Raw genomic sequence first — 26,213 nt, 5'->3', positions numbered from 1 at the left:
AAGAAGATCATAATATCATCAAAAGGAGAGATCACCCAAAACAATTTAAACATGAAGACCAAACTTGACGTGGGAAAGAACATTCAAAAAACAAATGCCTTGGAGTTTCCACATTTGAGCAATAAAGGGAACACATGGAGGGAAGAGCAAAACCTCTATCCTATAAAAAAGAATCTGTAACAATTTCCCCATGCATGAATTTCCATAGAAAAAGAGAATTTCTAGGACGAAAACAAGAATTCCAAACCTAACGGTTCCAAATCACCAAAGGTTGCTTGCTTCGTTTAATATCATATGCACGAGAAAGCTTGAGATGACCATCAGAATAATCAGTTTAAATCAAAATATCATCAATTTTGTTTTCTTTTATCATCCATGTCTTTTTTTTCTCTCTTCTTGTATGCGACTCTATTGTGCGAACCAAATGCTCGATGAAATATTGTGCGAACCAAATGCTCGATGAAATGCCTCAATTGACAAACCTTGGCGGTCTTCAACATTACTCGATAGTTTCCTACTGCTTCCCTCGACAAGCCTCGACTGGTCATAGTAGTTGTCGACATACGTTCGTATACACTTTGGCAAATGTTGGCAGGAATCGGCAAGTACCCACCCGGTGCTTGACGAGTTGAATTTTTTTTTTCTTTGTTGAAATTAAGACTCCATTATTTAAAAAGTATGGCTCTGCCACTACAAATACGTATATAATACGAATATCTTGAAATAACTTATCACATGATGGGGTATGCGGGAGAACAACCTAGTAGTTTAGCGGTCCCATTAAGTGGGGCTACGTCTCTCAATTGGCCAAACGAAACATTCAATGGGCCATGATGATAAGAGAAAATTACTACAAAGAATGTCATTGCATTGATTTTTTAAGTGAATAATACATTGTCCTATGCTTCAAGTTTTTAACATTTTCACATGTTGATGAATGAGATATTACTACTATAGTAAATCCCAATATGTCGTACTCTTGAAGTTTAAGGAACTTCTAACATCCTTGCGGGTAATAATCAATAATTTTGTTCAGGAATTTTTTTGTTCCTTGATGCTAGAACTAAATAATCCCCAGAAAATCCACACGAAGCTGGAATTTCCCATACATATAACTGGCGAGTTTGGCGTCACACTTTACCACTCCCGTCCCCATTGCATTTTACTTTGCTTCAAACTACTTCTATTTTTCATTTTTCCATCTCTCCCTTTGTTTTTTTTTTAATATGAATTTGATGATAAAGACAACGACCCATTGAAATGGCTTCAACACCAACTCACATTTAATATGACACAACAAACATTAAATGGTGAGCTTAATCAATGGATGATATTAAGGAGATTAAAGTTTTAAATTAAATGAGATGTTACTAATAGAAAATAATTGCATTAATTAATATAATTTAATTATTAACAATCACATTATGTAGTTTAAAAAAATTAGTTTACAAATTTGGTCTATCTAGTATAATGCTAGGAAAATTATATTTGTAGATAAAATTTACAAACTAAATAATATGTCAATGAGTATGTTATTAATGCCTAAGTTATATAATTCAATTACCAAATTACATGCCCCTTAATTTGTAACATTTTATCTATAAATTTAATTTCGCATTATTCAAATCCGGTTCTATGAGAGGGACTCTTCTGGTGAACACTCAAGACTGAAAGTCAAGTCAAGCTACCATCCCTCCTTTGCTTTTGTTGATAATACAAAAACCTATGATTTTATGATCAAATCATCAAAACATGAAAAACATGGTTACCCTTCTTTTGATTTTCTCCGTTTTTACTCTGCTCAGCTTTCCGACCAGTACGGATGCTGATTACCTGGCTCACATCTGCCCAAACACCACCACCTTCACACCAAACTCCACCTTCCAGTCCAACCTCAACCGCCTCCTCTCCACCCTCTCCTCCAACGCTAACCGTTCCACCGGCTTCTACAACGCCACAGTCCAAAGCACAAACAACGCCGTCTACGGCCTTTTCCTCTGCCGCGGCGACGTCGTGGGCACCGACGCTTGCCAAACCTGTGTCACCACCGCAACCGCCGAGGCCCCAAAACGCTGCTCCGTAGAAAAACAGGTGGTGATCTGGTACGACGACTGCTTGCTACGCTACTCCAACGAGTCATTCTTCTCCACCGCCGCCGAGTCACCCCGCCTCTACATGTGGAACACGGAGAACGCCACCGACCCGACTCGGTTCAACCAGGTCCTGGGGGCCAGTATGAACCAGGTTGCCGGTCAGGCCGCCGGAGAAGCGGACAAGTTCGCGACGAATCAAGCAAATGTTAGCGGGTTGATTTCGGTGTACAGCCTCGGGCAGTGCACGCAGGACCTGTCGGAAGCGGATTGCAACCGCTGTTTACGGGGGACCATAGCCCTACTTCCGAGTTGCTGTAATGGGAAACTCGGAGGACGAGTTTTGTTTCCGAGTTGTAATGTTAGGTACGAAGTCTACCCCTTCTACGCCCAGAACGCTACGTTAGCACCTGAGCCTGCACCAGGGCCGCCTCCTCCTTCTCTCCCTCCTCCGCCTAAAGGTAAAGTGACCAATTCTTCAATTCAAATTTAATTTTCAAAGTTGACAACCTTAAACTTAAGCAAATATAAATACGTTGAAATTTTATTCGAGCGATATTCTAATCTAATACAAAAAAGGATTTCAAAATTGAGTGTAAAGGGTATAACCGTGACTGACGCTTCTGCTTGTAAGCATTTTTGCTGGAAATGCCTTCATGAAAACTCTAATAACTGCTTCTAGGCATGTACTTCTTCGAAAAGTGCTTCTATTATGTAGTTTAAGTTTTTCTCCCAAAATGTTGTTAGAAAAGCGAACTGTCACAAAACGTTTCTAACCTTTTTGGAAGCCCCAATCAAGTGATTATTGTATTATCAGATTAGTTTGTTGGGTAATTGATAGCTATTGTGGACTTTGGAACAGGGGAATATGGTGTTGTGCTGTGGCTGCTGATTTTACCCATTTCTCAATATTTTTTGTTTATTTTGCAGGAAAAAGTAAAATCCCAACTAGGACAATTGTTGCCATTGTTGTACCAATATCTGTATCTGTGCTACTTTTTGTTGTGGGTTACTGCTGCATAACTAGGAGAGCAAGAAAGAAGTACAATCAAGCAGCAGCAGACGAACCAAGCGGTAAACAAATATATCCTTCTGCGATTCTCTTGTTTATTCTCGTTGATTCTCCTTTCATTTATTCCTCGTCTTTAAACGTTGTGCTTCTATGGTTTGGTTGGTTGTGTTCTTCTCAAAAAAAAAAATGGTTTGGTTGGTTGTTCAGGTGAGAATGACATTTCTACTGTCGAGTCTTTGCAATTTGATTTTGCTACCATCCAAGCAGCTACGAGCAATTTCTCCGATGATCACAAGTTAGGCGAAGGTGGTTTCGGTCAAGTTTACAAGGTATGTTAATCAGTATATGACATGAGTGCTCCTTAAGGTCTACAAAGTTCCAACTTTTATGCATGCAAAATCTGAATAATTTTGGAGCCTCATAAGCCGTCCATGAATGCCATGAGTGGACATTCCATTGTTTGATTGAAGTTTTCTCGCAGGGTACACTTTCAAACGGTCAAGAAGTAGCTGTGAAGAGGCTATCAAAGAACTCTGGCCAAGGCACAGAAGAGTTTAAGAACGAGATGGTATTGGTAGCCAAGCTTCAACACCGAAATTTGGTTAGGCTATTGGGATTTTGCTTGGAAGGCGAAGAAAAGATTCTTGTTTATGAATATGTGCTCAACAAAAGCCTCGACTGTTTCCTATTTGGTTTGTACACACTCGAACATCTGATAGTCTTTCCCTATTGCAATAGCAGTTCGTCGATGATGACTTGATTTTGATGATTTGCAGACCCTGAGAAACAGGGGCAATTGGATTGGTCAAGACGTTACAAGATTATTTCAGGAATTGCTCGAGGAATCATGTACCTGCATGAAGATTCTCAACTTAGAATTATACATCGTGATCTCAAAGCCAGCAATATATTGTTAGATGGGGACATGCATCCAAAAATATCTGATTTTGGCATGGCCAGGATCTTTGGGGTTGATCAAACTCAAGCAAACACAAATAGAATTGTCGGAACATAGTAAGTTTCTCCCTTTTCTTCTTTTCTTTTAACACGACCACCTCTTCTTTGCATTATCTGTACTAATGAATTTGTCAAATTTTCCCTTCTCAACTTGTAGTGGTTATATGTCTCCTGAGTATGCAATGCACGGGCATTTTTCTGTCAAGTCCGATCTGTATAGTTTCGGTGTTTTAGTGCTAGAAATCATCAGTGGCAAGAAGAACAGTAACTTCTTTCAGACCGATGCAGCTGAGGACCTCGCGAGCCATGTAAGCTTAAAGTGAAAAGTGCAGTGTTCTGTTCTCCTGTATTGACATAGCATTATGATTTAAACTTTTGAGTTTTATGCAGGCTTGGAAGTTATGGAGAGACGGGAAATCTTTGGAATTGTTGGATCAGTGTATGAGAGACTCTTATTCGAGGACTGAAGTAATCAGATGCATCCACATCGGCTTACTTTGTGTTCAGGAAGATCCAGCTGACAGGCCTACAATGCAATCAGTAGTTCTCATGCTCAATAGCTACTCTGTCAGTCTGGCATTACCTAAACAACCGGCATTTTTTCTCCAAAGCAGAGCAGTGGGGAACATGCCAAAGATAACGCTGGAGTCCGATCAATCTATCAGCAAGTCATCTCCGTCCGTTTATGAAGGATCTATCACTGAAGTATACCCTAGATAGTGTGCATTAACAAGGCGTTAGATCTATTGTAATATATGTTTATCAACCCACTGCTTTGCAATCTATGGATTAGAATTTTATATATATAGGTGAGGAGCGGTGGATTCAGGATTTATAATTAATGGGTTGGTTAAAGTGTTTAATGTTTTTTGAAACCTCAATATAATTACTCATAAACCAAAATATTTGGGATTATATTTTAGGGTAAATTGCGGTTTGACCTCCTGAACTATCACCCCAATTGAAATTGACCCCTAAACTATTTTTTTGGTAAATTAAAATCAGTCAATTAACCCTTTCCCATTGATTGCGGAATCAATTTCGTCAAACTCAAGGGCAAATTAGTCATTTCTTCATCAATTGTTACTTGTCTGCTATAACCACTAATAAAATTTTGACATATGGACACAGAATAATTCAAAAGCATATAGCATAATGAGAAAACATAAAAAACCAAACGTTTATATAATGGACCATCACACATTGTTATTATTTGTTTTCAAATGTCATAAGTTCATGGGTGGTTATAGTTGACAAGTAAGAATTAATGAAGGAAAGACTAATTTTCTTTTGAATTTGATGAAATAGTGAACGGAATCTACCGACAAAATATCAATTGGCTGATTTCAAATAGTATAGGGGGTTAATTTATAAAAAAGAATAGTTTAGGAGGTCAATTTCAACTAGAGTATAGTTCAAAGAGTCAAATAACAGTTTACTCTATATTTTAAAGGTTACTTGAAATTTGAGGAATGAAAATATGAGAGAGGAGAGAGTAGTGGCTCGGTGGCAAAATGACCACATTTGGTGGCGGGGTTGAGGGGTTTGTGTGGCTCAGTGGTTGTGCAATTCGGGAGTTGACATGACAGTGACTGGGGGTTATTTTGGGGGCAGTAATCGGGGGTGGGCGTGCCCAGTATGCAGAAACATCAACTTCAAGCAGTTCATTCAGTCATTTCATAAAAAATAAAAAAAAACTAATGAAAATGATTTAAACTTTGAATTTTAACGATAAGGATAAAATAAAGGGTAAAATGAATAATACCATGATTGACTTTTTACTGTAAAAATGTAGTTTTTCATTAAAATGAACAGTACTGTAAACTTTTCGTTAAAACTTCTTAAAAAAAATGGTGGGTTCCAAACCAACGAGAAGATCAGGAGGTCACCGGAGTTGATCCCAGCCACTTTTTTTGGCCTTGACTGGGTCAACTGACCACTTTTTTGGTCCTTGGTGGACTCCCCACATGATATGAAGAATACCAAGGAAGCTTTTTTCCACATAACGTGATTGACAAGGCTCAAGTTTTCACGCCTATGATTGGAACAAGGTTCTTTTCTCTTTGTATAAAAAATCAAAGGGTTTCTATCTCTCTCTCTATTGAATCTTCTTCAGTGTGTAGTTACCTAACATTGCACGTTCCGACGTTCGGATTGTGCTTTTGCACCTTCCTTTTTCTCTCAGTGGTGCTTTTTTTATTTTTATTTTGGCTATTTTATTTATTTTATAAATTAAATGAATGAACAAATGAGCTTAGCTATTCATTGCCATTTGTATGAGTGCCAATTGTTTAATGATATACGAAAAACAGTTTATACATATTAATGTTTTATGGGGTGTGCTATCCACACACCTCAAATTACTTCTCACACACCCTTATTAATTTTTATCCGTTGATCTTCTTCAATTCATCCAATCCAACGGTCGAAAATTAGAAAAATATGTGAGAAATAAAATAAAGTGTGTGGATATCACATCCCATATTTTATTTGGTACGGTACATTCATATATGTAAATCTTTTTCAATCTACTGACACAATCTAAAGTCAACAATCAATCAAAATTTGATCCTATGGCCACTAAAATATGGACGGTAACCATTAACTAGCGGACTTGGATTCTCTCCCCCCCCCCAATTCGGTGCCCTCCTGTTTGTGTGGTCACGGTTAAGCCACATCAATATTTTATATTACTATTTTTTTTTTGTCTTATTATTTTTATAAAAAAAACAATATAAAATGTTAGCATGGATTAACCGTGACCACACAAAACAGGAGGGCACGGGGAGGGTACCGAAATAGGAGGGCAGAGAATCCAAGTCCTTAACTAGCTGGTTAATGACACCAAGTCAGTCTGAAGTGTTCTGCTCACTCCCTCTCTCCCACTTCCGGGAAGTCCCACAATGGATTCGGCCCCTCTCGGCAGGAAGAGGATTCCTTTGTCAGGATTCTAGAAATCCTCGAATCTTGTGTATTCATCGTTAATTGTGCGGTCATAAGTTATTTTAAATATATATATTTAATATTTAATATATATATTTAAATAAAGCGTTTGATTTTTTTAAACCTCAATATTCAATTATTCATAAACCAAAATATTTGGGATTATAATTTAAAAGTTACTTGATATTTGAGGAATGAAAATATGAGAGAGGAGAGAGTAGTGGTTTGGTGGCAAAATGGCCGCATGTGGTGGCAGGGTTGGGGTTGGGGTTGGGTTGTGGGGGAGTAATCGGGTGTGGGTGTGGATTATTGTTATCGTTTTTTCTTTTAAAATAAGGAAAATTAATGAAAAGAATGAAAATTTTGAGTTTTAATCAAAATGACAAAAATGTGTTGTAAGTGAAAAGTATCAGGAATGACTATTTAAAGTAAAAATGTTCTTAACGTTAAAAATGAACAGTACAGGAAATGTTTCGTTAAAATTTTCTTTAAAATATTTGAAGAAAAATGAGAACTAAAGACCAGGTTCAAAACTATATCGTTTTAAAAGAAAAGAAATACTTGCGTGCTTAGTGTTGAACAACAAAAATATACAACATAAAAAAAAAATAGAGTCCATACAAATTGGGTCAGGCTATAAGGCAAAACAAAGATGTAAACCAGCCCAAAAGATAAGAATGGGCTTTACATACAAACCAAATATCCATAAATAAATAAATAAAAAATAATAAGGAAAAATTTCCTACAAAAGGGGGAAGTAATAAACAGGTTCCTCCTGTCCTGCAACAAAAAAACGTGGGGTCAGTTAAGAGGGGTTAAGAGAGAGTGGCAGGAAGTCATGCCCTCCATCTTCTCCCCACGTAACAAGCTCTAGAACCCTCCTATGATGCCTATAAATGGGCATCAGCTGCAACAACAAAAAAAGAGACAGAAAAAAGAGGGGAAACTCTGCCGAAAATAAGAGCAACTTTTAGAGAAAATACCAAAAGCAACAAGGTGCTGCCAGGAAAGAGAGCAAGCTATTCAACCATTTCGTGCTTTCAAGTCAAGATTTAAAGAAGAACATTCATCACCAGGTATGAAACAAGTTCTATTTAAATTATTATTTTTCTCTTGTTATGTTGCAGAAAGAACAAAATAAGAGCAGCGACCACAGCAAATAAAAAAAAGCATTGTAGCAGCAAACACAAAACTGAAAAGCAGTAGAGAAACAAAAAATGAGGAAAGGGAAACAAGCGAAGGCATATAAGGCCTTTGTCTCTTTGTCTGGTATTTTCCTGCACCAAACAGATAGAGGTGGAGACTCTGAACGATCTACCAATTCCCCACCAACAAGCAGCAGAGATAATTTCCAAGAATCCCATGAATTTCTTCAGGGTGGCCTAGACCACCCCGTGAAGTTCCAATCAAAGTCTAAGTAACCTATACCTGCTGTCTGTACATTATGCGACTTGAAATAGATGGGTTTGGCAAATGCCGTGTTGCATAAAGCCAGAAGAAACTCATCCTTTGCGGTCCAAAACAGATGCATTTATGGACAAATAAACAAGGGAAAAGAAGAAAAATACAACTTTTGCTCCCCCTGACCGACTCATGCTTGGTCCAATTCCACAAGAAGAAAAGTTTTCAACACAATTCTTGACAAAGACAAATAAAAAAGGAGGAAGGAAACGTGAAGATGTTTAAAGGGGTCAAAATTTCAAAGTTTCTAAATTAGGACAAAAAGGAAAAGGTTCAAAGCCTTGAAATACTACAATTGTGTCAAAGTTTTGATTAAACATTGTGTCAAAGCTTTGACCAAAAAAAAAAGAGAGACATTGAAATACTACAAGACAAGGAAAGAAAGGGAAAATTTCCCAATCTTTAAATAGACAAGCAACCCTCTTTGTCACGTGAAGATGGGACAAAGATTTGTCAAAGTTTTCACCTGCTTCTCTGCCATAAACATTTAAAAGAGGGTTCAAAGCCTTCTTTGCCACGAGAAGATAAAAAAAAAGGGTTCAAAGCCTTTATATTAAACACTTGCCATCCCAAATTTACAGAGAGGGAAAAGCTTACTGCCAAATTTCCCAAATTATTTGGAAAACCCATTCACATGGTAACCTTTGTATTAAATACCAAAAAGACTTGGTAGACAAATCAAAACTACAGAAAGATTTTTTTTGGGAAAAAGCATCATATTGTACAAATGTTAAAGAGAAAATATGGCAAGAATGGGAACACAAAAAGGGTGTCCAAATGCCATTGTCAAGGCCAGTCAAGTAAAATCTCTTTGTGGAAACAGAAATACCAGAGTGATAATCACACACAAGTACATCATAACTCATTCAAAATATGGCAGATATTATGAGTGTGTGACTACAAATTTCAGAGTACAAACTCTCACCTTTGGAGCCATGAATCAATAATTGTCTTCGACTAACTCGGGGCTGCAAAATGGTTTGTCCAACAACCAATCGAAGAGATGCCGTTGCCCGGGACACCTGCACGAAAGAATTGACAAGTTCATCACAGTTAGAGCTTTATTTCACTCCAAATACATAAACAGATCCAGAATATGAAAAAAAAATAAAAATGGGTAACCTGTTTAAAGGAATCACCTGCAAAGTGGTGAGCTTTTTGATCCACAAAGAGAAGAACGAACAAAAATGGCAAGAGCAAGAAAACAAGGCAGCAGAAAAGGTGAAAGCTTTTGTGACCTGTAAATGGGTTTGCAATTTAAAGTGAAACGGTGGTAAAATTGAAGAAATTTGAACAAAGAATTTGAGCTCCAACAAACCTTACCCATTTTTACTCTGAAATCCACGGATACCCAATCCAAATAGAAGTTTGAAATATAGCGAAATCCATGGGATCCCAAATATATCGGAATAGTTTCCTGCATCTGGAGGAAAACCACCAGGTTTTAGAGCTAAGAGAACGAGGAATCGCTGAAGACATCTTGCGAGGAGGCGTGATTACTAAGGAAATCTGCACCTCACGTGGAGAGGAAGAGAGTTTGTTGAAACCGAGTCCTATTTGGACTTGGAAATTTTAAAAGTTACATAAAGAAAATGGCTGTCAGATTGGAAAGATATCTTGGTCAAATGGTCCAAAACACCATAATAAAAAGAAGAACAAGAAATGCAATAAGACAGGACAAGGCGCCATCAAGTTCCAATTAAAAAAAGGGTGGATGTGACGTGGTCCTTAAAAATCCTTCCAAAGATTATTTTACTCAATACTAATTAATAGGTCATTTACCTATTAATTATTCAGAAGCATAAACGGAATGAAGCCATACCAAAATTAGTGCAATTGATGGTCAAGTCCCATTCGAAATTCCTAAGATTAGGAATTAAAAAAAAAAAGAAAAAAAAAGATCTCTATCAAGCAATTAAGTAGGGGAAAGACAAAATAAAACCCCTACTTCACAAAGCCCATTAGACAAAAAAAAAAAACGAAGGTTCATATATGGGTTCTACTCAGTTTGCTAAGACTGAATACAAGTATGCAAATCCAAACAAAGTAACAAATATAACGAACTACGCCGGTTTGATTCCGTTAAGGATACGTAGGCAGTCTGATATCAAGTTTTAGACGCAACCGTGAAATCAAGACGAATCCCTGGTTTATATAAACTAAATTCACTCCTGCTATCAAATACCAAAATGGCACGAAGCCGAAGAAAAGTCTCAAATGGCACGAAGCCGAAGAAAAGTCTCAAATGGCACGAAGCCGTATCAATTATCGAATGACACAAAGCTGCAACAAGTCTCAAAAATCACGAAGTTACATATAGCTCCAATGGCTTAAAGTCCTCGCCCGCACAAGCTAAAACTGCACAAGGCATCAAATGCTCCTTGCCTGCACGAGTTGAAACTGCACAAGGCATCAAATCTCAACAAATCTATGAACTACGAGTGACTTGATCCCTCAAGAGGGTACGTAGGCAATCTAGGGTTCGACCTAGGTGCAGTCACAAAATCAAACAAAACATCAAATTCCTCAAGTTACATTTTTATTCAAATTGGAATCAAAGGGTATTTCTTTCCCAAAAGAAAGATTGTAATTAATAGGCGTGTAGCCTAGAATGGGTCGAACTCGAATTAATAAAACCCTCTTCGAAAAATGAACGAGGGTGAAATTGTGTCGAGTGAATTATTTGTTTACATATTATGTACAATTTTTGCTCAACATAATTTTTGGCACGCCCAGTGGGACTCATTTTCCCTTTCATCTCTAATTTTTAAAGATAATTAATGTGCTATGTATTTTCTTTTTTTTTGCAGAAAAAGGAAGCATGGCACCACAAGTTACTGTTTACTTCCATGAACTCTCTGCTGCATTCAAACTTGGACATGGAGGACGTGCTGGTCGTCGAATCTCATTCACCATCAATGAAGCACCAACTAGCTGCAACATGGTGAAGGCTAAGGTAGCAACAAAGACAAACAAGGCGGCTGTAAAAGTCATCAAGGTTGGACCGAAAAAATGCCCGTCCAAGAACGCCCTAAGGAACGCAAGGAAAAGAGCAGCACGAGCTCTTAGGAAGAAGATCGCTAAGGAGTGTGTACTTGAAGATATTGAAATCATCTCAAGGGAGCTTCTTGGAGCTATTTCATCTAAGGACACCAAGGTCCCTCGACGCAAGATTGTCAAAGTGACATCATCACCACTTACCAAGGTTCCCGTCATTACTCAAATCATGATTGGAACAATCCCAATCACTTTACCTAAAACGGAGTTGGTCATGATGACCTCCGTCGAGGAAAATGAAGAAATCTTGCCAGTAGTGTCTGGAAATGTTCAACAAAAGGCCAAGGCCTATGAAGTTGTCGAGGAGGGTAACAACATTCAATTCGAGGGGCCTATCACACGTGCAAGGGCCCGAGTATTGGTAAACCATTCTCCCGAGAGTTCATCTTCCCTTGGAGATATTCTTGGAGGAAACAAATATTTTTTCCAAGAAGAGATTCCTAGAGTAATGACTCAATTCCAAAGGTTGGAGATAAATGAAGATGTCGAATCTGAGAACATGCAAGTTCTGATGACTGGTGCATCAAATATAGAAGAACAACTGCTAGAAATGCAACGAAAACTAGCAGAAAAAGAAGCACAAATGGCAACTTTGGTAGCTGATAAGGAAGCTGAAATTGCAACTTTAGCAGCTCAGTTAGCCGCTCAAGCTAGCATAAATAATGCTGGAGAAAGAGCAAGGAAAGAAACAGAAGGAGAAAGTTCTGGTAGCCAAATTACGCATCAAGATATCAATGCAATTTTCGCTGAAAAGATTCGTGAATTTCAAATGTCTTTAACAACACCAATTCTTGGATACCGGAAGCCTTATCCAGCTCACTATGACACAGTGCCATTTCCCCAAGGGTATCAAAAACCGAGCTTTGATAAGTTTGATGGTTTAAGTGGTTCTCCTCAAGAACACTTAGCTCATTTTTACTCAGCTTGTGGGGAGACATCGCAGTCAGATCCCTTATTGGTTCGGCAATTTGTTCAGTCACTAAAAGGGTCTGCTTTCACATGGTACACTCAGTTAGAGCCCGGATCTATTATAACATGGGATGATATGCAAAGAGCTTTTCTAGCTCAATTCGTCAGTTCAAAGAAGAAGGTCACGTTAATGGATTTAGCTCAAACAACACAAAGGCTTGGAGAAAACGCGAGCGAATTCATCACAAGATGGAGGAGCCTTAACCTACAATGCATGGAAAAGATTTCTGAATTTTCGGCAGTACAAATATGTTACAATAACCTCATCCCTGAGATTGCAACATTTGTAGGAATTGCGGAGCCTCGAACTTTCGACAAGTTGGTATCCAAAGCAAGCAATGTGGAGAAGCAGATGTCTCGAAAAAATGTGATTGGAAAGATGATTCAAGACTTAGAAAAGAAGTCTGACATCAAGAAGGGGGATAACAAAAGAATGTCGAAGAAAGGAGATTCTATGGCGACATTTGTCAAAGTAGACAAGAAAAGTGACAATGTAAAAAGAAAAGAAGAAACCAAGGGGACGAGGAGGCTTTCGCTTAAAGAAAGAAAAGAAGTTAAATATAGTTTTGATGATGAAGATGTTGGAACTATCTTCGATGAACTTCTTGCAGCAAAGATGATCACGCTTCCTGAACCGAAGCGTCCCGCTGAAGTAAACAAGACCGATGATCCAAAGTATTGTCGATATCATCGACTCATCAGCCATACGATAGAGGACTGTTATATCCTTAAGGATATAATTCAGGAAAAAAATCAACAAGCATGAGATCGAGGTGGATTCATCCTCGAAACATCAGACGGCAACGTCCAATATGATCGAAGGAAAGTCAACACCTTCCGCTCCATTACCAGAAGGGGCAATCCCTGTAAGATTCCATGTCGATAATGAAACCACAGTTGTCTATGCTTATCCTGGTATGCCTCGTTCTGGAAATCCAAAAATTCCAACTCTATATGAGCTCATGACGGCACCAAGTTTTGATGTTTGGGAGGATTCGTCATCACTTGAATCCGAAGACGAATGGCAAACCGTCAATGAAAAGAAAGTGAAAAAAATTGCTAAACGTCTTTCTTCCACAAAGCGATCAAAAGGAAAATTATGGAATGAACCACCCTCAAAGGATGGAAAGAAAAAGAAGAAGAATACTCAAAGAAAGCCTAAAGTCTTTCAAGATGATGAGTATAAGCAGCCTTTCAGAGCACCAATAACCCTTGGAGACTACTTCCCTTCAAAACTTTTTAAGAGTAAGGGAGGCGAGGAAGAAATTGGAAATTGTCGCACAACCTCATGTGAAATCTACAACGATGATGAGGTAGATGAAATAACTCTGCGCTCTGGCCAAAGGATCCCGTCTGCGGACAAGAAAGAAGGAAAATAAGTAGTTGATTCAGTCAAACATTCTGATCAATCAAGTGCAAGACAAGTTCCAGTCATTACTACTGTAGAGCCTGCGGTAGAAATTTCGGTCTCAAACACAAAAGCAGGTACCTCTAAGAGACATGCAAAAAATGTATTACAATCCCAAGATGGAAAATATGACATCGTCGACCATCTTAAGCGCATTCCATCTCTTCTTAGTGTGTACGATGCTCTAAAAATGTCAAAGGAGCTTAGAGAAGCACTCATTACGGCTTTGACAAATCCTGAAGTATTTGAAACAAACTTCAAATTTGCAGAAGTAGATACAACGTCACCAAAGTATTGCGCTTGCTGCCTCGCAAGTATCACATTTGATGAAAATGACCTTATACTTGGAGACGAGTATCATAATCGACCTTTGTACGTCAGTGGATTAGTGGGAGATACATCGATAAATCGAATCTTGCTTGATTGTGGATCAGCAGTGAATCTGCTTCCTCTTCGAACACTTCGAGCTTTGGGGATTAATGTTTGTCAACTAACACCATCAATGTTAACTATTCAAGGCTTCAATCAAGTGGGACAAAAAGCAATGGGAACAATAGCCTTACAAATGGAGATAGGAGAGTTATACTCCGACGCCCTTTTCCATGTAATCGATGCTAACACATCTTACAATGTTTTATTAGGGCGTCCGTGGCTTCATACATATGGTGTTGTTCCTTCTACACTCCATCAATGCTTCAAGTTTTTGATAAATGGCGAAGTCAAGACAGTTCTAGCGGACACCGACCCATTTAAGGGTGAAGAAGTGAATTATGCAGATGCAAAATTCTACAAACAGACAAAGGTCACTTTTTCACAACCAACAAAAGATGAAGTAGTGCAGAAGGAATCTCAATTACCAGATGTGGAAAAGGTAAAGCCGTCAAGGCTGGTCAAAATTGCGAGTTTTAAAACTCCAAAGTCTCGAAAAGTGGTTCTCAACCGTTCATTAAAAGATCAAGGAGAACCTGAAAAGAAAGCAATAGAGCAAATCCAAAATGCATTTGAAGCACTCGTGACCAGCTACACGAAGCCTTTACGCAGAATTAACCAATCAATTCCTGGAAGCAATTTGATAGTCTCAACAAATTTACAAAGGAATGATGGTCGACATGGTCGCATTGTTTCGTTCAAAAGAAATGAGTCCTCGTCAAAAATTCCATTAAAGATAAAAGCGAAAAGGCATAAAGCTAAGAGCGCTATCAATGTCACAGTGCACCAAGGAAATGGAATGCTCAAAGCATTTGTCTCGGAAACCAAGAATCATGAGTTTGAAGGCTTTACTAATCTCGAGAAAGCAATGTTAACTGAAGAAGAGTCCAATAGCAAGCCACCTCGAGTCTCAGTCTTCCAACGACTTGGTAAAATCGCCAACTCTCAGCCTAAGAAATCTCATAAAAGCAAAAAGTGGAGAGTCAAAAGCCAAAAAGTGAAGATAAACCAAGATAAAAATAATGATGCAGAAGAGGAACAAGATGTTGTTCAAGTTAGCATGATCGGTAGCAAAGAAAGAAGCAAGGAGTCTGATAACGAGCCAATTAAGCTTGTTAGGCAATTTCCCACCTGCTTTTTTGTCAAAAAGAAAAATGGGCAAAATCGTGTTTGCGCAAGCTTCAGAACTCACAACAATGCACCGCCACTTCTAAGTGAAGCTTATGAAATGGATGAGGAATCAAGCACAGAAGAGGAGGTTCACAATGTTGCTCAAGTAAACTGTGTCACCATTGAAGATGAAAAAGATGAGAATGGTGATAACTCAACCGAGTTTATTAACAACGTTCAACCAGCACCAGCTCAAATAGAAGACGGGGGGCAAGCCACTGTGGATGAACTCCGAGAAATCAATCTCGGAACAGATGACGAGCCAAAGCCTGTATTTGTAAGTGCCCTACTAACACTCGAAGAATTAGAAGATTACAAAAGTCTTCTCCAAGATTACCGAGATGTGTTTGCATGGGGCTATCAAGATATGCCTGGTTTAGACACTAAGGTGGCAGTTCATAAGCTGGCTGTATCAAAAGAAAGGCGTTATGTTAAACAGGCACCTCGACGTTTTCGACCTGAGCTTGAAGTACAAATTAAGGCTGAAATTGACAAACTGATAAATGTTGGGTTTATCAGGGAAGTACGGTATCCTACGTGGCTCGCCAGTATTGTACCGGTAAAGAAGAAAAATGGACAAATTCGTGTCTGCATAGATTTCAGAGACCTTAATGATGCATGTCCAAAAGATGAGTTCCCACTTCCAATAAACTGAATTATTGGTAGACGCCACAACTGGTTTTGAGGCTCTATCTTTCATGGATGGATTTTCAGGATACAATCAAATTAAAATGGCACCTGAAGATGAAGAACTTACAGCATTCCGCACTCCGAAAGGAATCTACTGCTACACTGTAATGCCGTTTGGACTAAAAAATGCAGGGGCCACATACCAAAGAGCCATGACAATTATTTTCAGTGACATGTTGCATAGTACCATCGAATGTTATGTGGACGATCTTGTCGTTAAAACAAGAAAAAGGGAACGTCATTTGAACGACTTGAAAAAAGTCTTTGACAGACTCCGAAAACATCAATTAAAGATGAATCCTTTGAAATGCGTATTTGGAATGGCATCTGGAAAATTTCTTGGCTTTGTGGTAAGGTACCGGGGAATTGAAGTCGACCCTTCAAAAATTAAGGCAATCATGGAAATGCCTCCTCATCGAAACCTGCGAGAGCTACGAGGACTACAAGGAAGATTGGCGTACATCAGGAGATTCATCTCAAACTTATCTGGGAGATGTCAACCATTCACAAGGCTGATGAAAAAGAATGTGCCTTTCGTGTGGGATGACACGTGTCAAAACGCTCTCAGTAGCATTAAAGAATATCTTTTGAAACCTCCAGTATTAATGGCTCCAATCAAAGGGAAACCTTTAATTTTGTATATCGCAGCACTTGAACGCTCACTGGGGGCAATGCTTGCTCAAAACAATGAAGAAGGAAAAGAAAATGCGCTCTACTATTTAAGTCGAACGCTTGTAGGGGCAGAGCAAAATTACACCCCTATTGAGAAGGTTTGCTTGGCTTTAGTTTTCGCTGTACAAAAACTACGACATTATTTATTGTCACACAGCATTACTTTGATATCTAAAGCGGACCCGCTTAGATACTTGATGTCAAAACCAGTGCCATCCGGTCGTCTTGCAAAATGGTCTTTGCTACTATCGGAATTTGAAATCAAGTATGTCTCTCAAAAAGCTATAAAGGGACAAGCACTAGCTGATTTCTTAGCAGCTCATCCTATTCCCGACAACATGGAGTTACCAAGCGATTTGCCGGATGAAGAAGTATTCTCGACATATGTTTCTCAATGGCAACTTTACTTTGACGGAGCGGCAAGGAAAAAAGGCGCGGGGGCAGGTATTGTTTTCATTACACCATGTGGAGACCTAATCCCGTATTCATTTTCGCTCATAGAGTTATGTTCAAACAATGTGGCAGAATACGAGGCACTTATCATTGGACTTGAAATTGCACTCGAACTACGTGTTGATTGCCTTCAAGCTTATGGTGATTCACAACTAATCATCAAGCAAATGAATGGTCAATATGTTGTGAAAAATGAAAATCTAACCTTGTATCATAAAAGAGCAAAACACTTGGTGTCACAATTCCAAGAAATCAACATTGCTCACATTCCAAGGTCTGAAAATAACAAAGCCGATGCATTGGCAAAACTAGCGGCATCTTTAACTCTCCCTGAGGAACGAGAAGTTAAAATTACAGTGGGAGAACGACATTTACTTCCTTCAACACTAGAGCGGATTGAAGAAAACCATGAAGTCAATGCGGTTACAGTCTTGGAAGTAGATGAATGTTCAAATTGGCGGCAATCTTTGATTGACTATCTTCAAAATGGAAAACTACCAACTGATCCCAGAGGAAGAGTTGATGTACGAAGAAGGGCCAACCGATTTGTGTATATGAATGACACATTATACAAAAGATCATTTGACGGAATATTGCTAAGGTGTTTATCAAAAGAAGAAGCGACCTATGCTCTCTCTGAAACTCATGCCGGTATTTGCGGAGCCCATCAATCTGGACCTAAGCTTGCAGCTCAATTGAAAAGACTTGGGTATTACTGGCCTACAATGGTTCAAGATGCGATGAAACATGTGAAGTCATGTCAGGCATGTCAAATACATGGAGACTTCAAACACCAAAATCCATTACCCCTCCATCCGACCATCTTGTCTTGGCCATTCAATGCATGGGGCTTAGATGTGATAGGCATGATAAGCCCAAAATCGTCTCTCCAACATCAGTACATCCTAGCAGGCACGGATTATTTCTCAAAGTGGGCTGAGGCAATACCGTTGAAAGAAGTGAAAGCGGAAGATGTTGCAAAATTCATAAAGAAAAACATAATCTATCGTTACGGAGTCCCGTCCAAAATAATCTCAGACAACGCCCTCTACTTCAAGTGTAGGGCCATGGATAATCTTTGCAAAAAGTACAACATTCAACAAGCCTTCTCCGCAAGTTACAACCCAACCGCCAACGGTCAAGCAGAGGCTTTCAACAAAGTGTTGTGCAACATCCTAAAAAAGATGGTGGCAAAGAACAAAAGAGATTGGCACGAACGCCTTCCCGAAGCATTATGGGCCTATAGGACCACCGTCCGTACATCCACCCAATGTACTCCATATAGTCTGGTGTATGGATCAGAAGCTGTGCTACCCTTGGAAATTCAACTACCTTCCTTAAGAGTAGCCACACAGCTGACAAATCCTGAGGAAAATGTAAAAATCAGGCTAGCGGAACTTGAAGCACTTGATGAAAAACGACTTGCAGTGCAACAAAGACTTGAAATCTATCAAGCTCAAGTGGCAGGTGCATTCAACAAAAAGGTTAAGTTTAGATCGTTCTCTGTTGGAGATTTAGTCTTAACCGTCCGAAGACCCGTCATCATCACCAGAAAGATGCAAGGAAAATTTGAAGCCAAATGGGAAGGACCGTATGTTGTTACAAAAGTCTTCACAAAAGGTGCCTACGAACTCTCTAACGCCAATGGGAAATGCATATACCCATGTGTCAACGGAAAGCTCATGAAGAAGTTCTACGCATAAACAGTGCCTAACGAACTCCGAGAGGGAAACAAGTACAGATGAAGCAAGTCAAGATAAAATCCTTTCCTCTGAACTACGTATGACTTGATCCCTCAAAAAGGGGTACGTAGGCAGCCTATCATTAAAAATGGGTGAAGTCATAAAAAAGTCAAAATCAAAATCAAATCCCGAAAACAAGGGGTGAACTACGTTCGGCTTGATCCCTTCATGGGGTACGTAGGTAGTCTAGCTTTATTACTAGATACAGCCGTAAAAAAAAATCTTCCCGAAAACAAGGGATGAACTACGTTTGGCTTGATCCCTTCACAGGGTACGTAGGCAATCTGATTCCCAAAATTAGATGCAGCCATAATTCATCAAAAATTATATTTTTTCCATGAAATTAGCAATTATTTGAACTGCCATGTGCTAGCATTTTTCAATAATTATCAAGGCCAAAAGCCACTAAAAACGATTTTAAATTGAGAATGGCAAAAGCATTTGTTCAAATAGTCATATGCTAAGAATTCATTTGAACTTTTCTCAAGCAAAAGTTTAAGGACAAAGCATAAAGTGATTTTCACTTACGTAGAGTGATAAAAAAGGGGATGAGTCCAATGCATTGAAGGCAATAATTATCATGCATGCTTGGTTACGAAAAGATGGAAAAATTAGCAGAAAAAGGTACATGGCAAAGGCATAAAAAAATATGTTTATGGTTCCTTTATCATTATGTTTCAGCTTCTGGAATAAGAAAAAAAAAAAGCTTTGCTTTCCGACTCCCCAAAGCAAAGCAAACGGTGGGATTTTTCACCAATTCCCAGTTCCACCGATTCAAAAAAATTAGGAGGATTAACTATCTTCTTCATCAACCAAGCTTCCAGGGAATCTCTATTCCTCCTTTTTCTCGGCAGAAATAGGATCAAAACCTCTAGAATAGGTTGAAACCAAACAGGAGGGGTAGCAATCTTCGTTGCATCTCCAAGTCACAGGTAGTGGCAGCTGCAGTTATCATTTGTTCCAAACTTCACTAAGTCTCAAGCAGTAGCAGCGGCAACTATCCTTCATGCCAAACTTCCAAGATTGTTTCTCTGCTAATAAGAAGAGAAAAATAGCCTAAAACTCAAAAAGAAAGTTCGAACCAAAAGATACAAAGAATGCTTTATCTCATCAGAAATATATGGAGAGCTTAATATGGTTTCCTCTTCTATATATAAATGTGATAAACATCCAGAAGTTGAACACGGAGGATGAGCAATCAAAGCATGTGACAAATCTCAAACATACTGGGCGCAATAAACCCATTATTATCAGTCAAAATTGGTCCGAAAGTCTGCTAAAAAAAGAGAGAAAGGAAAAGCTAAACTTAAATATCCCAAATTGCAGAAATGCAAAACAGAAGGAAAAACAACTTAAAGCCTACTCCGGTTTGCTGCAAAAGTGGAGAAGGGAAGCGATTGAATTCAAAATTCCTTCTTCTGCAGATTTGTTCAAAGCCTCAACACGCTCAACATCCGAGAGAAGCCCTTCATTCGTATCAGCTCGAAACTGACGAAGCTCCACATCCAATTTCTTTTGTCGCTCAATAGAAGCTTTAAGATCACTCACTCGACGTTTGACAGCATGTTTTCCAGAATCATATTGCTGGCGAAGAACACGAGCGATCTCCTCTGCTTCTTTAACAGGCAGTTCCTCAGCTTCAATTTTCTTAAGTTCCTGAATGGATTTGTTTAACTCGGACTCGAAGGCCTTCTTAGTTGACAAACACTCATCATGACGACGAAGCAAATCGCGAATATGATTACCTTGATCAATAATCTTGGCATTATCAGAAATTTGTGAAGCACATGCAAAAATATGGCGAACGGTTTTGACAAACCACTCAAGCTCTGTTCGACCAGATTCCAAAATGTTAATGATGGGAACCAAAACATCAAGCACCAAATTCACTTCCTCATGGCAGCCAAGAATTTCTGTAGGTGAGTTGCAAGAGGAAAGCTTGACAAAAATATTCTCTACTTCACCAATAATATATCCTTGCCTAAAATTGCTCACCTCCGAGCCGAACAAAGCATGGATGGATGCCGTCACTTCTTGCAAGGATGATGGTGCAACTTCATTTGACACATAGGCAGCTGACTTTCCCCTACAAGGCTGGTTCGTTACCTTCACAGATGTACTTAAGTTTCCAGGGATAATTTCTGGAGTAAAATTATCTGCAGCAGTTACAGTTTCAATATCCACACCACCAGGACCATCAGGATTCTCATAACGAGCACGCTTAAAATTCACATCATGGCTACTCCCTAAAGAAGATCCTGGTGAAGAAGACTCCGAGATAACCTTGCATTCCTGGTCAGCCATTGTATTCTTATTTTTAGAAAGGCTAGAACTCTGACCAACTGCTTGCAAGCCAGGAGACTTATCAAATCCCACCTCAGAAAGCAAAAACTCTTTTCTCAAACCGGGAGTTATGTCTCTCAGAACTGACACACTAAAAACTGTCTTTTTATTAAGAGGACGCTTATTGAAGATAGCATAAATATCAGCCAAAGAAATCCCAAGATATGTTACACAAGAAGTCCTCCACCACTTGCAATACCAATAGGTACAGATCCCTTGATGTGTTGAACATGGAACATAAAAAAGAGATCCGGTGTTCCTTTTAAGAAGCACCGTCTGCGCTTCGAACATAGCCTCAACACTGCAATTTTGTCTACTAGAAACACCAAATGCTAAATTGTTCGTTGGAACTCCTTGATCAAAGCCAAATTGACGAGCAAATCTGTTAGGAAAATATGGTTCTAGCCAAAGGTGTTCACCAATTCTGACAGGAAGCTTTGCAGTGCGAACACGGACCAAAAATTCAAAATAATCATCAGATAAGGTCTTCATTATCCATCAAAGAACAACCTTTCTCTTCCACAAAAACGGTTGGACGATAAATAACATATTTGTCACTCCGAAAAATAAACCTGGCTTGAGATATATTAACCTCCCTGGGTTCAACACCCGCATATCTCGCTAATTGAGGATAACCCTTAGGAAAATCGCTGTCAGGACGAGAACGGTATAAGTATGGAAAATGCTCCCCTAACCAACCGACAATATAGTGAACTGGCATGGAAATATATGTGAATCCAGGTCCCCTCGGACAAGAAACGATATCCCCAAGGCCACGATAAATATAGCCAAGAACAGTTGGCGCAAGAGAGACTTTAGAGCCCTGCGCCATTAAACAAGCCATAGGAAAAGTCTCGGGTCTCACTTTACCGCCCTTTAATGGCAAAACAAATCTACAAAGCCAGAATACCAAAAATGCAGCCAAGGCCCCTTCTTTTGTGACTTCCAGCAAAATTCCTCGGGCTTTAAAGATCTTTTGCTCATTCGGGGACATCCGCTGATTTTTTTCACCATAGCCCGCATAAACTATTTTTCCTCGATAAAAATGGTCCAACCATTGATTCCAAAATATATGTTTCTGCGCATAAAATTTGCACAAATGGGAATGAATTCTCAAAAGTTCAGGAAGAGTAGACGGGTAAGCTTCTTTCTTGCACAGGTCATCATTTGGAGGAATAAACTCTTCATAAGGAGCACCGAGAATTGGTAAACCACCTATCACCTTCAAGTCATATAATGAAATACTCATTTCCCCATTTCCCTGGTGGAAGGTGTTGGTTAAAGGCCCCCATAGCTCACAAAAAGCTTTCCATACATTAGATGAGTATTTGTAAGGATAACGGGACATTGCCACAGCACCATAAATATCTGCTTGACGCAGCACATTCTCATAAGTTCGTAAAGTAGTCTCTGTCCACTCCAGCACACCAACCTGAAAAGTAGCACAACCTGTGACCTTGACACTCAAACCCCAATCTGTCTTCTCTCGGATCATTTTGTGTAAGAGCGGAAAAAAATTAGTATCAACTTTAAACTTGGTGTCTCCATCAGCCTCATTGTTCACTTTCATCAGAGTATAAGCCTGAAATAAATCGCCTTGATGCGGGCCAACCTTGATAGCACCATCTTCCGGAATAAAATCAAGATGACCAGAGCTCACTTTGGAAGGAAGAAACCAAGTGGGAGGATCACTGAAAGAAAAGTTGTAGTTAAGTGAAGCCAACGGAGAAGAACGCCTGTATCCTAGACCCGTGGCAAACTCTTTCCCGGCCTTGTCAACAGCTCGCTGGGTACAAATTTGGCCATCTACATTCATTCCCTGAAATTTAAGGTTGGTCAGAAGCTCAGTATTCGACATGGTCATATTAAGCCTTATACGCTCAAAACAAATTTCACACATAAGGCTTGAGGGGGCAATCTGTTGAACAACAAAAATATACAACATAAAAAAAAAATAGAGTCCATACAAATTGGGTCAGGCTATAAGGCAAAACAAAGATGTAAACCAGCCCAAAAGATAAGAATGGGCTTTACATACAAACCAAATATCCATAAATAAATAAATAAAAAATAATAAGGAAAAATTTCCTACAAAAGGGGGAAGTAATAAACAGGTTCCTCCTGTCTTGCAACAAAAAAACGTGGGGTCAGTTAAGAGGGGTTAAGAGAGAGTGGCAGGAAGTCATGCCCTCCATCTTCTCCCCACGTAACAAGCTCTAGAACCCTCCTAAGATGCCTATAAATGGGCATCAGCTGCAACAACAAAAAAAGAGACAGAAAAAAGAGGGGAAACTCTGCCGAAAATAAGAGCAACTTTTAGAGAAAATACCAAAAGCAACAAGGTGCTGCCAGGAAAGAGAGCAAGCTATTCAACCATTTCATGCTTTCAAGTCAAGATTTAAAGAAGAACATTCATCACCAGGTATGAAACAAGTTCTATTTAAATTATTATTTTTCTCTTGTTATGTTGCAGAAAGAACAAAATAAGAGCAGAGACCACAGCAAATAAAAAAAAAGCATTGTAGCAGCAAACACAAAACTGAAAAGCAGTAGAGAAACAAAAAATGAGGAAAGGGAAACAAGCGAAGGCATATAAGGCCTTTGTCTCCTTGTCTGGTATTTTCCTGCACCAAACAGATAGAGGTAGAGACTCTGAACGATCTACCAATTCCCCACCAACAAGCAGCAGAGATAATTTCCAAGAATCCCATGAATTTCTTCAGGGTGGCCTAGACCACCCCGTGAAGTTCCAATCAAAGTCTAAGTAACCTATACCTGCTGTCTGTACATTATGCGACTTGAAATAGATGGGTTTGGCAAATGCTGTGTTGCATAAAGCCAGAAGAAACTCATCCTTTGCGGTCCAAAACAGATGCATTTATGGACAAATAAACAAGGGAAAAGAAGAAAAATACAACTTTTGCTCCCCCTGACCGACTCATGCTTGGTCCAATTCCACAAGAAGAAAAGTTTTCAACACAATTCTTGACAAAGACAAATAAAAAAGGAGGAAGGAAACGTGAAGATGTTTAAAAGGGTCAAAATTTCAAAGTTTCTAAATTAGGACAAAAAGGAAAAGGTTCAAAGCCTTGAAATACTACAATTGTGTCAAAGTTTTGATTAAACATTGTGTCAAAGCTTTGACCAAAAAAAAAAGAGAGACATTGAAATACTACAAGACAAGGAAAGAAAGGGAAAATTTCCCAATCTTTAAATAGACAAGCAACCCTCTTTGTCACGTGAAGATGGGACAAAGATTTGTCAAAGTTTTCACCTGCTTCTCTGCCATAAACATTTAAAAGAGGGTTCAAAGCCTTCTTTGCCACGAGAAGATAAAAAAAAAGGGTTCAAAGCCTTTATATTAAACACTTGCCATCCCAAATTTACAGAGAGGGAAAAGCTTACTGCCAAATTTCCCAAATTATTTGGAAAACCCATTCACATGGTAACCTTTGTATTAAATACCAAAAAGACTTGGTAGACAAATCAAAACTACAGAAAGATTTTTTTTGGGAAAAAGCATCATATTGTACAAATGTTAAAGAGAAAATATGGCAAGAATGGGAACACAAAAAGGGTGTCCAAATGCCATTGTCAAGGCCAGTCAAGTAAAATCTCTTTGTGGAAACAGAAATACCAGAGTGATAATCACACACAAGTACATCATAACTCATTCAAAATATGGCAGATATTATGAGTGTGTGACTACAAATTTCAGAGTACAAACTCTCACCTTTGGAGCCATGAATCAATAATTGTCTTCGACTAACTCGGGGCTGCAAAATGGTTTGTCCAACAACCAATCGAAGAGATGCCGTTGCCCGGGACACCTGCACGAAAGAATTGACAAGTTCATCACAGTTAGAGCTTTATTTCACTCCAAATACATAAACAGATCCAGAATATGAAAAAAAAATAAAAATGGGTAACCTGTTTAAAGGAATCACCTGCAAAGTGGTGAGCTTTTTGATCCACAAAGAGAAGAACGAACAAAAATGGCAAGAGCAAGAAAACAAGGCAGCAGAAAAGGTGAAAGCTTTTGTGACCTGTAAATGGGTTTGCAATTTAAAGTGAAACGGTGGTAAAATTGAAGAAATTTGAACAAAGAATTTGAGCTCCAACAAACCTTACCCATTTTTACTCTGAAATCCACGGATACCCAATCCAAATAGAAGTTTGAAATATAGCGAAATCCATGGGATCCCAAATATATCGGAATAGTTTCCTGCATCTGGAGGAAAACCACCAGGTTTTAGAGCTAAGAGAACGAGGAATCGCTGAAGACATCTTGCGAGGAGGCGTGATTACTAAGGAAATCTGCACCTCACGTGGAGAGGAAGAGAGTTTGTTGAAACCGAGTCCTATTTGGACTTGGAAATTTTAAAAGTTACATAAAGAAAATGGCTGTCAGATTGGAAAGATATCTTGGTCAAATGGTCCAAAACACCATAATAAAAAGAAGAACAAGAAATGCAATAAGACAGGACAAGGCGCCATCAAGTTCCAATTAAAAAAAGGGTGGATGTGACGTGGTCCTTAAAAATCCTTCCAAAGATTATTTTACTCAATACTAATTAATAGGTCATTTACCTATTAATTATTCAGAAGCATAAACGGAATGAAGCCATACCAAAATTAGTGCAATTGATGGTCAAGTCCCATTCGAAATTCCTAAGATTAGGAATTAAAAAAAAAAAGAAAAAAAAAGATCTCTATCAAGCAATTAAGTAGGGGAAAGACAAAATAAAACCCCTACTTCACAAAGCCCATTAGACAAAAAAAAAAAACGAAGGTTCATATATGGGTTCTACTCAGTT

The 26,213-nt window shown here is 38.9% G+C and overlaps 3 protein-coding genes and 1 long non-coding RNA gene across 5 annotated transcripts; 2 read left to right on the top strand and 2 right to left on the bottom strand.

The window, feature by feature from the left end:
- The first annotated feature begins 1,629 nt into the window (after window positions 1-1,629).
- Window positions 1,630-4,962, top strand: LOC103422450 (cysteine-rich receptor-like protein kinase 10). Its single transcript, XM_008360514.4, has 7 exons — window positions 1,630-2,551; window positions 3,021-3,164; window positions 3,310-3,431; window positions 3,584-3,794; window positions 3,879-4,116; window positions 4,217-4,367; window positions 4,450-4,962. Exons 1-7 carry the CDS (start codon window positions 1,753-1,755, stop codon window positions 4,777-4,779), a joined length of 1,995 nt encoding a protein of 664 aa, XP_008358736.2. The 5' UTR covers window positions 1,630-1,752; the 3' UTR covers window positions 4,780-4,962.
- A 2,615-nt stretch (window positions 4,963-7,577) lies between these two features.
- On the bottom strand, window positions 7,578-10,051 carry LOC108174408 (uncharacterized). The gene is made up of 3 exons (XR_001791223.3): window positions 9,787-10,051; window positions 9,603-9,701; window positions 7,578-9,485 (listed from the first exon to the last, which is right to left on the bottom strand). It is a non-coding gene; the product is annotated as an uncharacterized lncRNA (long non-coding RNA).
- Window positions 10,052-14,087: 4,036 nt separating this feature from the next.
- LOC139188731 (uncharacterized) lies at window positions 14,088-16,151 on the top strand. Its single transcript, XM_070806420.1, has one exon. The coding sequence runs from the start codon at window positions 14,088-14,090 to the stop codon at window positions 16,149-16,151; it is 2,064 nt and encodes a 687-aa protein (XP_070662521.1).
- A 3,991-nt stretch (window positions 16,152-20,142) lies between these two features.
- LOC108175327 (uncharacterized) lies at window positions 20,143-25,784 on the bottom strand. 2 transcript variants are annotated; one of them, XM_029110442.2, is made up of 4 exons: window positions 25,528-25,784; window positions 25,344-25,442; window positions 25,130-25,226; window positions 20,143-23,215 (listed from the first exon to the last, which is right to left on the bottom strand). In XM_029110442.2, exon 4 carries the CDS (start codon window positions 21,886-21,888, stop codon window positions 20,413-20,415), a length of 1,476 nt encoding a protein of 491 aa, XP_028966275.2. In that variant the 5' UTR covers window positions 21,889-23,215; window positions 25,130-25,226; window positions 25,344-25,442; window positions 25,528-25,784; the 3' UTR covers window positions 20,143-20,412. The 2 variants fall into 2 exon arrangements, with proteins under 2 accessions (XP_028966275.2, XP_070663015.1); XM_070806914.1 differs by lacking the exon at window positions 25,344-25,442 and having other exon boundaries at window positions 25,528-25,774.
- Window positions 25,785-26,213: the final 429 nt, after the last annotated feature.

This window comes from Malus domestica, chromosome 10 (genome assembly GCF_042453785.1).
Source record: "Malus domestica chromosome 10, GDT2T_hap1".
NCBI classification, from domain to species: domain Eukaryota; kingdom Viridiplantae; phylum Streptophyta; class Magnoliopsida; order Rosales; family Rosaceae; genus Malus; species Malus domestica.
This window is presented reverse-complemented; position numbering and strand designations above follow the sequence as displayed.

Excerpts from the sequence above, each read along its gene's own strand:
- LOC108175327 (XM_029110442.2), bottom strand. The coding sequence starts at position 21,888 with ATGAAGACCTTATCTGATGATTATTTTGAATTTTTGGTCCGTGTTCGC.
- LOC103422450 (XM_008360514.4), top strand. The coding sequence starts at position 1,753 with ATGAAAAACATGGTTACCCTTCTTTTGATTTTCTCCGTTTTTACTCTG. Across the intron at positions 4,117-4,216 it reads AATAGAATTGTCGGAACATA|TGGTTATATGTCTCCTGAGT; the intron begins GTAAGTTTCTCC and ends CTCAACTTGTAG. Across the intron at positions 4,368-4,449 it reads CTGAGGACCTCGCGAGCCAT|GCTTGGAAGTTATGGAGAGA; the intron begins GTAAGCTTAAAG and ends AGTTTTATGCAG.
- LOC139188731 (XM_070806420.1), top strand. The coding sequence starts at position 14,088 with ATGTCAAAGGAGCTTAGAGAAGCACTCATTACGGCTTTGACAAATCCT.